Source organism: Schistocerca serialis, chromosome 3, assembly GCF_023864345.2.
Source record: "Schistocerca serialis cubense isolate TAMUIC-IGC-003099 chromosome 3, iqSchSeri2.2, whole genome shotgun sequence".
Lineage (NCBI taxonomy): Eukaryota > Metazoa > Arthropoda > Insecta > Orthoptera > Acrididae > Schistocerca > Schistocerca serialis.
In genome coordinates, this window is record NC_064640.1 from 1,002,772,988 (window position 1) to 1,002,787,269 (window position 14,282).

The following is a 14,282-nucleotide window of genomic DNA, read 5'->3' on the forward strand; positions in this document are numbered from 1 at the left end:
TGCCGTCATTGCGCGGAGTGGCCACGCGCTCGGAGGCGCCGTGTCAATGACTGCGCGGCCACTCCCGTCGGAGATTCGAGTCCTCCCTCGGGCATGGGCGTGTGTTTTGTTCTTAGCATAAGTTAGTTTGGTCCCTTAGAAATTCACACACATTTGAACATTCTGAATATTACAGCATTCGTCACTACACGACGATGGTGATGAGGTTCATGGGGGAGGAATGTAGTGTCGCGACCTATCGATAACGCCGGATCTGGCGCCTCGAAGATTCCTGCAGGTGCCGCGAGCGACGCTTTGAACATTACCATCGATGAAGAACCTCCAGGCCGCCAACAAATGAAGGCCGCCAGAATGGTGTTACAGGCGCCGAGTATCTGGGCACTAGCCTCCTAGTCGAGTCCGCCTGCTTAGCTGCGTGGTAAAGTGCTTGCCTCCCATGCAGCGGGCCCGGGTTCGATTCCCGGTCGCGTTGGAAATTTTCTCCGCTGGCGGACTGGGTGTCGTGTTGTCCTCCTCATCATTTCATCTTCGTCATCGGCGCGCAAGTCACCCAATGTGGCGTGGACTGAAATAAGACTTGCACTTGGCGGCCGAACTTCCCCGGATGGGGCCTCCCGGCCAACAACACCATCCATACACTCATTTCCATTTTCCTCCTAGTCGAAATTACTTACTTGTCGCTAATTGGTGCCGAATGTTCCACTGAGTTGTTGATGTCTAGCTCTACCAGCAGTGTGCATGGATGCATGCCCATGCTGGGCTGCCATAAACTGTCGACAGTGCAGCAGTTTTATCGCAAAAGTTGAGTAAAACATATTTATTTTAATTGCACTTGTGTCAACTGTTCTTTTGCTTGTCTGTCCAGATTTCTATGGCGCCAGATCCCTTTCACCACCTTACAAAAAATGGCTCTGAGCACTATGGGACTTAACATCTGTGGTCATCAGTCCCCTAGAACTTAGAACTACTTAAACCTAACTAACCTAAGGACATCACACACATCCATGCCCGAGGCAGGATTCGAACCTGCGACCGTAGCAGTCGCGCGGTTCCGGACTGAGTGCCTAGAACCGCTAGACTCACCACCTTACACCCATGTGTCATTAGCAATGGGAGATACGATACTGCGTGAAGAGTTTGACAGAGGACTGAAAGACCTGAGTCGAAACAAGGCCCCGGGAGTACACAACATTCCATTAGAGCTACTGACGGCCTTGGGAGAGCCAGTCCTGACAAAACTCTACCATCTGGTGAGCGAGATGTATGAGACAGGCGAAATACCCTCAGACTTCAAGAAGAATATAATAATTCGAATCCCAAAGAAAGCAGGTGTTGACAGATGTGAAAATTACCGAACTATCAGTTTAATAAGTCACGGCTGCAAAATACTAACGCGAATTCTTTACAGACGAATGGAAAAACTGGTAGAATCCGACCTCGGCGAAGATCAGTTTGGATTCCGCAGAAATTTTGGAACACGTGACGCAATACTGACCTTACGACTTATCTTAGAAGCTAGATTAAGGAAAGGCAAACCTACATTTCTGGCATTTGTAGACTTAGTGAAAGCTTTTGACAATGTTGACTGGAATACTCTCTTTCAAATTCTAAAGGTGGCAGGGGTCAAATACAGGGAGCGAAAAGCTATTTACAATTTGTACAGAAAGCAGATGGCAGTTATAAGAATCGAGGGGCATGAAAGGGAAGGAGCGGTTGGGAAGGGAGTGACACAGGGTTGTAGCCTCGAGGGGCATGAAAGGGAAGCAGCGGTTGGGAAGGGAGTGAGACAGGGTTGTAGCCTGTCCCCGATGTTATTCAATCTGTATATTGAGCAAGCAGTAAAGGAAACAAAAGAAAAATTCGGAGTAGGTATTAAAGTCCATGGAGAAGAAATAAAAACGTTGAGGTTCGCCGATGACATTGTAATTCTGTCAGAGGCAGCAAAGGACTTGGAAGAGCTGTTGAACGGGATGGGCAGTGTCTTGAAAGGAGGATATAAGATGAACATCAACAAAAGCAAAACGAGGATAATGGAATTTAGTCGAATTAAGTCGGGTGATGCTGAGGGAATTAGATTAGGAAATGAGACACTTAAAGTAGTAAAGGAGTTTTGCTATTTGGGGAGCAAAATAACTGATGATGGTCGAAGTAGAGAGGATATCAAATGTAGACTGTCAATGGCAAGGAAAGCGTTTCTGAAGAAGAGAAATTTGGTAACATCGGGTATAGATTAAGCGTGAGGAAGTCGTTTCTGAAAGTATTTGTATGGAGAGTAGCCATGTATGGAAGTGAAACATGGACGATAAATAGTTTGGACAAGAAGAGAATAGAAGCTTTCGAAATGTGGTGCTACAGAAGAATGCTGAAAATTAGATGGGTTGATGACATAACTAATGAGGAGGTATTGAATAAAATTGGGGAGAAGAGTAGTTGGTGGCACAACTTGACAAGAAGAAGGGACCGTTTGGTAGGACATGTTCTGAGGAATCAAGGGATCACAAATTTAGCATTGGAGGGCAGCGTGGAGGGTAAAAATCATAGAGGGAGACCAAGAGATGAATACACTAAGCAGATTCAGAAGGATGTAGGTTGCAGTAAGTACTGGAAGATGAAGATGCTTGCACAGGATAGAGTAGCTTGGAGGGCTGCATCAAATCAGTCTCAGGACTGAAGACAACAACAACAACAACAACAACAACAAGGAGGACGTAAAATTAGTCTCCCCAGAACATAACAGCTGCTGACTCGCATCATAACAATTGTCTTTGGCCACGTAGTAAACGCCTCTGGCGTTCACCCTACGCCACAGAGCACTGAAATCATTCAGCAACTGCCGTCACTGCAGAATTACCAGAAAGTATGCTGGTCTTTAGCCGTGGTAAATTTTTATCCAAAGTACCGTCAACAGGCAGCTTCTCTTCAGGTGCCACCCACTCAAGTCCTCATCGGCAAGCCCACTACCGGCAGACGTAAACTCACATGGACGTCAGAGATGCAATCGACTTTAGACAAGTCTGGCACTTATCATAAGTTGCACAGTTCACCACCGACGTCTGTCATACGAAAGGCGTGTAAAACGTAGTGAAAGATAACCTCTCATGCATCAACACCGTGTCATCCCACTTCGACTATTAAAGTTCGCGGAAGCACAACACCAAGGCCAGCAGTTAGAGGCTTTTCTTCGTGACACCTCCACAAATCTATGGATTGCACTTTGGTCTATTGTTAGCGTGACCAGCCCGATCATCTGTGACGTCTCGCCGAAACGGACGCGCCCTCTTATTCCTCAGTCATTTTTGCAATTTCATCTTCGAACCAGTTACATAATTTGGCAAACTCCGACATATGTCGCCCCCGTTGGCGGACCATTTCATATGGCCTAAGGTGAAGAGGGATTGCAAGCTTTGACCCAGTGCGTGCATTCTGTGCCAAAGGAACAAGTCTCACGTCACACTGAATCGCCCCTGGGCGCTTTTAAGTCCCAAAAGGACGTTTCCAGTATGTGCACGTCGATCTTGTGGGACCACTACCCATCTCCGATGGCTGTCTGTACAGCCTTCCCGTAATCGACAGCGTCACTTGATGGTAGAAGCTGTACTGCTTGAAGATATTACGGCCGAATGCACCGCCCAAGCATTTTTCCGCACCAAGGTTTTGTACTTCGGTTTCCCCACGTCAATAATGACTGACGAAGGTTAGCAGTGTGAATTGGCTCTCTTCCTTGACTTGTGTGACATGTTCAGCACCCGTAGATTTACAGTGACAGAGTATCATCCACAGAACAATGCGCTCATCGAGTGGTGACACTGCACCTTAAAGACATCTCTCATTTACTACGGTGGACTCTGAACAGAGGCGCTGCTGTGGGTACTCCTGGGAGTGTGTATGACCCACAAACGCGACCCTGAAGCTTCGCATGCTGAAATTTTGTACGGCAAAGTGCTCTTCTTGCCTGCTGACTGTGTTCCAACAACCTTCGACTACACCTCCTGACCTGCCCGACCCGGTTTCGTGAGTAAAGCGCCCCATCGCCCTCTTCTGTGAATCTACCCCTCTTACTCACACTGCGCTAAAAGTATTCCTCCGCAAGGGCCTAAAACATTGTCAATTTGTCATGTTACACGACGACACAATCCGACCAGCCTTGCAACCCCTATATTTGGGTCCCTGCAAGGTACTTTGACGGGATGACCATATCTTTGACGTACTGTTGCGAGGGAAAACTATGACAGTGTCTGTCAGTCACCTTAAGCTGGCATGGACTCTGCAAGAAGCTTTATCAGGTGATGATCCCAGAAAATGGTCGGATCACCTGTCACTTCAAGAGATCTGTTAAAGATACTCACAATATTGCCATTCTCACCTCCTGTTCCTATGCTAGCAGTCTCACCGTTACAGCTTCCCGCCTGCCCTCTTCGGATCACGAACCCTCTGGCACCATTCAGCCCCGCTGACCTCTCTACCACCGCTTCGACCCCCGACACGACCACGGAGCTGTGCTTCAGCCGCCCACACCATATGCCGGTGTTTCTTTATGACTATCACCTGCATGACATGCAGAGTACAACATCAAGCGCCCCCCCCCCCCCCCCCCAAGCCCACTTTGCCCGAGATGTTAACACGTCTATATCGCTCCCATATGGCGTCCAGGCATCCTCTATAGCTTCACGTCACCTCATTGCCTTTCGCACAACGCATGTTCCCTCACATAGCTCAGCACTATCGGAGGGGGATTTAGATGGGAACTCCGCGACAGTAAACAAAACCTCTGTGTCGGAATAAACTGACCGCTTATCCGGATACGGGTCGTATTATTGTACTAGGGATATTTGGAAAGTAAGGTCCGATCGGGTGCGAACTGGAAACCACAATGAAAATCCAATGAAGCTTTGCGCAGATGTATTGGGCAGTGTTTCTAGTACGACCGTCGATCGCCTCACGTCACTCTTTTCGGTTCTGAGCGCACAGTGACCACGTAAAGATACCTGGATGAATAATGTATCCCGCCAAGTACGACGGACTGGTGAGAGATTTCGCCTGATGTCATCCCAACTCACGTAACATAACTGTCATGTGTTTTCTTCTTCATGGAAATTCTCGGCCGCACTCTGCAGGACAATGAAGATGCTCCTGCAGCATTTTCGATGGGAAGTGTTTGCTAAATCACCATACAGCCCGAACTTGGCACCTCCTGATTTCATCGCTGGCCACATGAACTGCTGGCTGCGAAGACAACATTTTGGCACAGACAACAAGCCGAAGATCAGCGTAGGGAACTGGCAGAAAGCACAGACGACTGCATTATATGATAAGGGTATTAGAGAGTTGATACAATGCTAGGACAAATGTCTAAGTCGGAGCGCCTATGTAGAGAAGTAGATGGGAGGTGCAGCTAACTGTTGCAAGTAAAACATTTTTTATTTTCACAATGGTTTCCATTTTGTGAGCTATCGGATCTTACTTTCCGAATAACCCTCGGATATCCTACATCCCCTCTGTAACAGAACACTACAAAAGAAGTGCCTGGTATCTGTCAATAGATGACATACTTCTCCCGACATTTTATGTCCTTAAGAAGTAGCAATAAAATGGGAATCAATTAACAGCCTTCAAAATCTCCCCAATTTGCACTGGACTTAAAAAACGGGATATCTGACACAATTAGCGAACATTTCCTGGTGGAAGGGTTTACTGAGCTGAGGATGAACACAATAAAACAGTTGCTAAACACTAAAAATTATATTTGTTTTTGCTAGTTATAGTCTTCAAAAATTTTTGTTACCTTTAATTTTTTGCTAAAAGTCGTTGCATGTTGCAAACTTCAAATTACAATGAAAGCGTAATTCTGCTTTTACCATATCGACACACCTTATTTCTAGCGTTAGGCAATGAATGACTAATGTGACGGAAGACTTTATCCAAATAGGGATTGTTGCATGGAACTGCCATTCCGCTTTTGATAATATTTTATGTTCGGCGCTCCACCTCCGTTTAAAAACTTTTTCCACGAAAACGGGTTTGTTGCTGTAGAAGGTTGTCTTTTTAATTCTTCCAGAGTTTTTTGTAGTATACGGTTTTCCTCATATAAACTATCTTTATCAATGTCTGCACCACCCAGCACCTTTGGTGGTTGTACACGTATTTAGGTAAGATACGCATACGAAACAATGCACAAAATAAAGTCGAAATGCATCTGCGTTCAGCACTGAGCTTCAACTGATTAACTGGTGCGCGGCGTAGGCTTGGGGGCGCGGTCGGCGGCGGCCGAATGCAGAGAAGAAGACCGACAACGATCAGTCGATGTCACGCACGCAGCACGTGCCGGCTGGCAACAGCGCATCAAATGTTTACTGACTTGATTTTGCAAATAAATAAATAAATTAGTAATATAAAAGGAAATCTAAAAACACCAGACCACTCATAGTTTGGTGCTGAATACTGAACACGGGGCTGAAATACCGAACAGTCTGGTAAGAAACCGAACGTCTGGCAACCCAGCTTGGACCAGGGTTGCATGCTGAATGTTACGTGGCGCATGGACAGCTCCGCATTGAGTTCACTTCAGTTCTTAATTTTGTTACGTTTGCACGGCCAGCTAGTCACCATCCGGTTGCGATTGAGTTTGAAGCTTTTATCGTGGTGTCCTTTTTGTGTGAGCAACCTTGTTGGGTTGTATGCAGTCTGTTAGTCGATCGGTTGCCTGTAGCGTATCATTTGACCTGCATTTAGCTTTTCAGCATGCTCAGAGTAGTCATTTATCTATGAATTCGTGAAACGTTTGAGTCATGCAATAAGTCTCTTGTATTTCGAGATCTGTGACCTACACGTTAATGTTAACTGAAGCAGAGCAAGGACAGTAAAGCTTCTCTGTGTAGTAATTATAGAGTCTCTGAATTATAATCTTATTAGCAAGATTAGTGTATGTGTGGATAATTTGGATAATATGGAATTAATTTCATTGCCACTTTTCTGCTGTGAAATTAGAGGTATTGTTTTCTCCTTTTCTCATATCAATGAATATCGGTAAACTGGATGTATGAGGGGCAGTCAAATGAATACCGAACAGCCGCCCCAGTGGGACCGTGTTATGGTTCCATTCAATAGTAATCAACACACGCTTTAAGACATATAAATATACGACATGATCAATTCTTGTTTCGTAGAAAGCGGCCGACAGCTGACGGATACACTACCGCACTCACTCTCGCATTTCCTCGTCCTACTGGACCGACGTCCATGTCTTTATTCAGGTCGCTGAAGCTGTTGAAAATCACACGGTGAAAGATCCGGATTGTACGGAGGATATTGCAATGTTTCCCAACCAAATCGCTAAAGCGTAGCCTTTGTCCGATTGGCACTGTAGGGGCGGCCGTTATCGTGTTACAGGATGATTCCGTACGACAACGTTCCCGGGGATTTTGACTTTATGGTACGTCGCAGCTCTGCAAAGTGTCTTCATAGCGCTGCACACTAATCGTCATTCCACACTCGTGGAATCGACTAGCAGGGGAATCATCTTGTTGCACGATAACGCCTGGTCCCAAACTGCCAATCGGACGAAGGCTTCGCTTCAGCGATTTGTGTTGGGAGAAGCTGCCCGGATGTTTCACCGTGTGATTTTCGCATCTTTGGCGACCTGTAGAAACACATGGCTGGACGTCGGTTTCAGTTGGTCGAAGAAGTGCAAGAGAGAATGCGGTTGTGGATTCCTCAGCTGCCGATCTCGTTCCACGATACACGAACTGACCGTCTCGTCTCCCAGTGGAATAAATGTCTTCATGCGTGTACTGATTACTGTTGAATGGAACCATTCCATTGTCCCGTTTTGGCGTGTGTTCGGTTTTCATTTGACTGCCCGTTATACACAGATGCCGTCCCGATATCTCTGAGGCTACACAGTCCAAATTTCAAAAAGGTAAAAACATTCCACGTGTCGGCATTATGTAACAGCTGATATCCAAATTACCACTTACGCGAAGCAGAGGCAATCGTGTTGCGTACCCAATAACACCCCGTATCATCAAACCAGCTGAGCCCATATGACGCTATGACGACAACGTATGCAGTTTTGCAGTGTTCATTCTCCTCTGAGCCATCACTGACGGATACGTCCATCGTGATGCTGTACACAGATCGGAAATCGTCTGAAAAGACGTCGAGTCACTCCTGTGTAAAGGACTGGCACGTCAACGGAAGCCATAACTGGTCGCCGGTGGTACTCAAGACCGTCGACGTGGATATTTGTCATGTTACAAGCAAGCCCAGTTCTTGACTAATGGATCCTACACGGCCGGGCGAATAGTATGTCTGTCTTCTTGGGCTTTAGTCATGTGCTGACACTGAGTTCTTACACGACGTTGAGTACTGTCCTCTCGAATTTATAGATTCCATATTCACATGACAGTCGCGGGATCCAAACGAACACGATCAGCAATATCGCAGGAATAAAGTGCAGTATCGAGAGGTCACGATACTCCCCCTTTGAGCCGTGTATCGACTCGTACTACACCTTGTGTTTAGATTGCATTGGTTTTCCTTTTCTTCCCCTGACATGTTTGTTTGATATGTTGTCTGTCATTAAGTAGCTGCTTGGTTGTCTTTTTCCCTCTGCTATCGATATCTGCGTTTTTGTTTCCGGGAAACTGCTATGGAGGAAGTGAGATCTTTGACCGGTTGTAACCTCGTGTGGTGGCACGGAAGTAGGGGTGTTGCGCGCGGAGAATGTGGCGGATACGGGAGGACAGTGTGGCTTTCCAGCGCGAAGCAGGCGTGGTCGGTTGTACCAGGCCCCACGTCATGTATGTCGGTTGTGTGTAACGAGCGGGTCGAGTTGACGGAAGAGCTCACCGCGTGTTGGGTGTATTCAGAATCGCCCCACGAGTAGTTGCTGTTCATTTCGTCTTGGTGGGACGTTAACAAGCTTCTTTAAATCCTCCCTTTCAACACTGGAGTTTAAAAGGAGACACCTAACATGAAGGAGCGGTCACTACCCGTCAACGTTGCAGAGAAGACGTGCACTCCGGTGACAGAGCGTGTTGTCGCGTGACCGTCGCGTGTTGGGTACGCTGGCGACGCGTGCGCGGTCGGATGTGTGGATCCTTGCCATCGGAGGTAGTGTACTGCCTGTTCGAGCATGATTGCAAGTTAAGTTCGTGGAAGGTTTAATCGTTAAGTAATAATTTTGAGTAACCAGCGTCTCTTCTGCCTTGTGGCCTCCATCGACCGGGTTTCCTGTCCGTGGCACCGGTGTAATTGAAGACAGTGATCTTTCCTCCTCCTCTCGTTACTGTCCGATGGGGGGTATAGTTTTGGCAGTTTAATTGTTTAGCCATTCTGTCGTGGGTGATGAGTAAAGTCATGCTTCTTGTTGGTTGATCATGTGGTCGCTCATTCAGGACTGTGTGGTGTAATGTTTCCTTGCACGAGGTTAGCTCTAATTCTGTCAGCAAGTTAAGCCATCTTATAACAAGTTTTCGCTGGCTAAAACTCGGTGCAGTGACTAGCCTGAGAGTGGCAATTGTGTTTACAGGCGTATTTAAATTGGTCAGTATTCTGTCTAGCTTCAGCATCCCTGGGTGGGTGATTTGTGACCGCCTTACACGGGTCCGTCATATCTGATATGTTCTAATGATATTCCAGGACACTTTTGTTTAAATTTTTTTTTTTAATTCCTCCAAGTTTGTAAATTCCTTTTATTGCCATTAATCGTGTGTTTGCTGAGACCTATTTAATTTTTTTAATGGCGGTATTGATAGCCTCACTACCTCACCGTAATTTATTAACAAAGTTCTGTATTTACCTTAGTTGCCTGTTTACTAATGTTCTTTAATTTTTTTTAAAACTGTTGTATTTCTATAAATTACTTGGTTGCCGTTAGCGGCGTATTTTAAAAGACTGTTTATTGCCGTACTGCTAGCTTCTGTTTTTCATAAAAAAAAATTTTTATTGTTGTATTGCTATAAATTACTTGATTGCCGTTAGCGGCGTGGTTAAAAGGCCGTTTATTGCCGTACTGCTAGTTCCTGTAAGATACGAATAAAACATTTGCGAAAATCTCAACTCGACAGTAAACTACTAGAAATTTGGCCCCGTTTCCCAACTTGTGGTGTGGCTTGTAATAACCGTAACCACTGCGTGTGTCACGCTGCTGAGTTCCCACACTTCCTAGTAGATATTTTTCCTTCTTACAAGAGGCATAACACGATCTTCTCACAAACAAATGGTGCAAATGGCTCTGAGCACTATGGGACTCAACTGCTGTGGTCATCAGTCCCCTAGAACTTAGAACTAATTAAACGTAACTAACCTAAGGACATCACACACATCCATGCCCGAGGCAGGATTCGAACCTGCGACCGTAGCAGCAGCGCGGCTCCGGACTGGAGCGCCTAGAACCGCACGACCACCGTTCTAACAAACAAATCGGCGCAGAAGGTAGGAAATAACACGGGCTCCAACTGCGTTGTCTAAGTCTGAAAGAGTGTAGTACTGAAGGAATTAATTTTTTCTGATACATTCAAAAGCACTTGCCTCGATTTTAAAAGACTGGTAGAAAAAATAACAGTTCAGTGGAATTATGGAAATAAATAATCAGACATACAAATAAATATACTTTCCGACAGTAATTTCAAATATATGCAGAGTGAATTTATGGAAAACTGACTGAGAATTGAGAACAGTATTATGTGCATCATTTTTGAGGTATCATCTTACTCATATGAGGAATTCATTTGCCCTCTGTAATATGATCTGTCATTTTTTCGTGTTTTCAGATAGACAAACCGATTTTCGTAGTTCACATAATATCTAAGCTTTGTAAATGCTTTACCATTTCTACAAACTTGTTGAATCCGCTTCTGTTCCAGTAATCTCCAAAAAATTAATAGCATTTCTGAAGCTGTAGCTGATTTTAGCGACAGCTTAAGTTGTGGTTATGTCATTCTTTATGAGAAGAGTTTGGTCAACAGGGAGTTTCAGCATTAACTGAAAGACGCTGTTCAAATGTGAGCTGACATTAAGGGTTACATTTTCTGTGGAATGGATCACAATACTGTTGTTAATACAAACGAAGAAGCTAATTTTAAATTTGTTTGTGCAATATGTTGTAAAATATATACTGTTTCCTTGACAACAGTGTGTGTATTTGTGCACTCCTAATTAACCTCAGGTGTTCCATACCACAGCAGTCAGTTTTTGATGGACTGATGAATAAACTGGTCCGTATTTGCTGAATTTTCAAGTTCAAAACTTTGACGTTTTAGATACTGAACTGCAGCAGGAAAGTTTTATTTATTCATCCTCCCAAATAAAATTGTTAAGAATTTGGGCAGGTGGCACGAATGGCCATAGAAAAAGCAACTAATCTTTTGACCCTGTAGTGCACTGTGTTGTTCAGAAAGGTTCGAGGGCATGCTCGAAAGTAATGCCTCAGAATTTTTTATGTGAAAACTCTCGGAGCTTCTTAAATAAAACAATCCTTACATCTTTATTCTTCATCTTTATTTCTCAACAGTTACCCGGACGAGCAACACATCTCTCCCAACGAGAGACCAGTTTGTTGATTCTGTCACTATAGAATGTTTAACGTTGTTCACGCAGCCACCACTTCACCTTCGCTTGCACGGCTTCATCACTATCAAAATGAAGTCCTCGAAGGTGTTCTTTAAGTTTAGCAAACAAATGAAAATCGACTGGGGGCAAGTTGTGAATGTATGGAGGATGATCGGTGACAGTGAACGCAAGGCGTCGGATAGTTGGAGCTGACGAAGCGTTCGTGTGTGTTCTGGCATCTTCAGGCTAAAGGAGATGGTGCTCCATGTGTGGACGAACTCTTCGAATTCAAAACTCGGCTGGATTACGGTGTTTCCCACACACCATCAAAGTTACATTACACACCGTCATCTTACGAGCTACAATGCAGAGTCCTCTAGCGGCAAAGGACTGCAACTCGCGTCAGCGAAACGGGAAAGTTGACCGAGCAATATGCACGATATGTAATACCTAAACGGATACTGATAACTGAATAAAAAAAACGGAGGCGTTACTCTTCAGAACCTGCTCGTAATAATCTGCTACAGGTGGCTATCCTCAAAAGAAATGGATATGGCTCATTAAATAAATCACTTGTGCACTGCTTTTTGCTGGTGCAAATTTTGGAGCTATTGACAAATCAATTTTTGTCTCTCTGTTTTTTGGACATAGAGATCACAAAGTGTCTGGTGCAATTTTATTCCACTTTTTAACATTATTCGTTTTTGTACCTGTATTTTCAACTACACTACTGGCCATTAAAATTGCTATACCACGAAGATGACGTGCTACAGACGCGAAATTTAACCGACAGGTAGAAGATGCTGTGATATGCAAATGACTAGCTTTTCAGAGCATTCGCACAAGGTTGGCGCCGGTGGCGACACCTACAATGTGCCGACATGAGGAAAGTTTCCAACCGATTTCTCATACACAAACAGCATTTGACCGACGTTGCCTGGTGAAACGTTGTTGTGATGCTTCGTGTAAGGAGGAGAAATGCGTACCATCACGTTTCCGACTATGATAAAGGTCGGATTGTAGCCTATCGCGATTGCGGTTTATCGTATCGCGACATTGCTGCTCGCTTTGGTCGAGATCCAATGACTGTTAGCAGAATATGGAATCGGTGGGTTCAGGAGGGTAATACGGAACGCCGTGCTGGATCCCAACGGACTCGTATCAGTAGCAGTCGAGATGACAGGCATCTTATCCGCATGGCTGTAATGGATCGTGCAGCCACGTCTCGATCCCTGAGTCAACAGATGGGGACGTTTGAAAGACAACAACCATCTGCACGAACAGTTCGACGACGTTTGCAGCAGCTTGGACTTTCGGCTCGGAGACCATGGCTGCGGTTACCCTTGACGCTGCATCACAAACAGGAGCGCCCGCAATGGTGTACTCAAGGACGAACCTGGGTGCACGAATGGCAAAACGTCATTTTTTCGGATGAATCCAGGTTCTGTTTACAGCATCATGATGGTCGCATCCGTGTTTGGCGACATCGCAGTGAACACACATTGGAAGCGTTTATTCGTCATCGCCATACTGGCGTATCACCCGGCGTGATGGTATGGGGTGCCATTGGTTACACGTCTCGGTCACCTCTTGTTCGCATTGACGGCACTTTGAACAGTGGACGTTACATTTCAGATGTGTTACGACCCGTGGCTCTACCCTTCATTCGATCCCTGCGAAACCCTACATTTCAGCATGATAATGCACGACCGCATGTTGCAGCTCCTGTACGGGCCTTTCTGGATACAGAAAATGTTCGACTGCTGCCCTGGCGGGCACATTCTCCAGATCTCTCAGCAATTGAAAACGTCTGGTCAATGGTAGCCGAGCAACCGACTTGTCACAATACGCCAGTCACTACTCTTGATGAACTGTGGTATCATGTTGAAGCTGCATGGGCAGCTGTACCTGTGCACGCCATTCAGCCTCTGTTTGACTCAATGCCCAGGCGTATCAAGGCCGTTATTACGGCCAGAGACGGTTCTTCTGGGTACTGATTTCTCAGGATCTATACACCCAAACTGCGTGAAAATGTAATCACATGTCAGTTCTAATATAATATATTTGTTCAATGAATACCCGTTTATCATCTTCATTTCTTCTTGGTGTAGCAGTTTCAATGGCCAGTACTGTAGTAACTTTAGAAACGAGGCATATTTTGCAGGCATACGGTAAGGTTGTGTGTTTAAATCTTGCATAATATTACAACTATCGTACGCCTCTCCTTCGTGTACAATGAGCGTTGTTGTTAGTAACAGTCGCTGCTTATGTCATACGAGTGAACAGTGTATTTGAATGCTGCAAAACTGTAGGAACGATTTATTTGTCGTCGTTAGTTGTGTGCCGCACCTTGCGTATCCGGGGCGGCTCGTCGGAGGGCGGTGGGACGAACATGAGCTGCTCGGTGATGCGGTCCGAGTCGGGCGCCTGGTGCGGCCAGAGGCGCGCGGAGCTGGCCGGGTCGTACTGCGGCCAGCGCGAGCCGCCCGCCATGAACCACGGCCGCGCCCACGGCTGCTCGGCCAGCGCCGCCGCCGCAGCCGCCGCCGCCGACTCCTCCGACCACGGGGTACCCGCCCCCGCGGTCACGTCACCCACCGCCTGAAACACCACACCGAGCTTCTAACTCGTCTCAACATTACTACTACCAAAAATACACTTTAAGGCTAAGCGCAAATTGAGACGAGTACAGCACGTGTGAAGTTACGGAAGTGCGTGCTGCATTGCGCCCC

At 45.9% G+C, this 14,282-nt stretch overlaps 1 protein-coding gene across 1 annotated transcript in view; it reads right to left on the minus strand.

The window, feature by feature from the left end:
• Positions 1 to 14,043, minus strand: part of LOC126471363 (glycoprotein 3-alpha-L-fucosyltransferase A) — a 184,715-nt gene extending 170,672 nt beyond the window's left edge. The window contains exon 1 of the mRNA XM_050099484.1: positions 13,900 to 14,043. Within this exon, the coding sequence (XP_049955441.1) occupies positions 13,900 to 14,043 (144 nt within the window). The remainder of the gene's footprint in view (positions 1 to 13,899) is intronic.
• Positions 14,044 to 14,282: the final 239 nt, after the last annotated feature.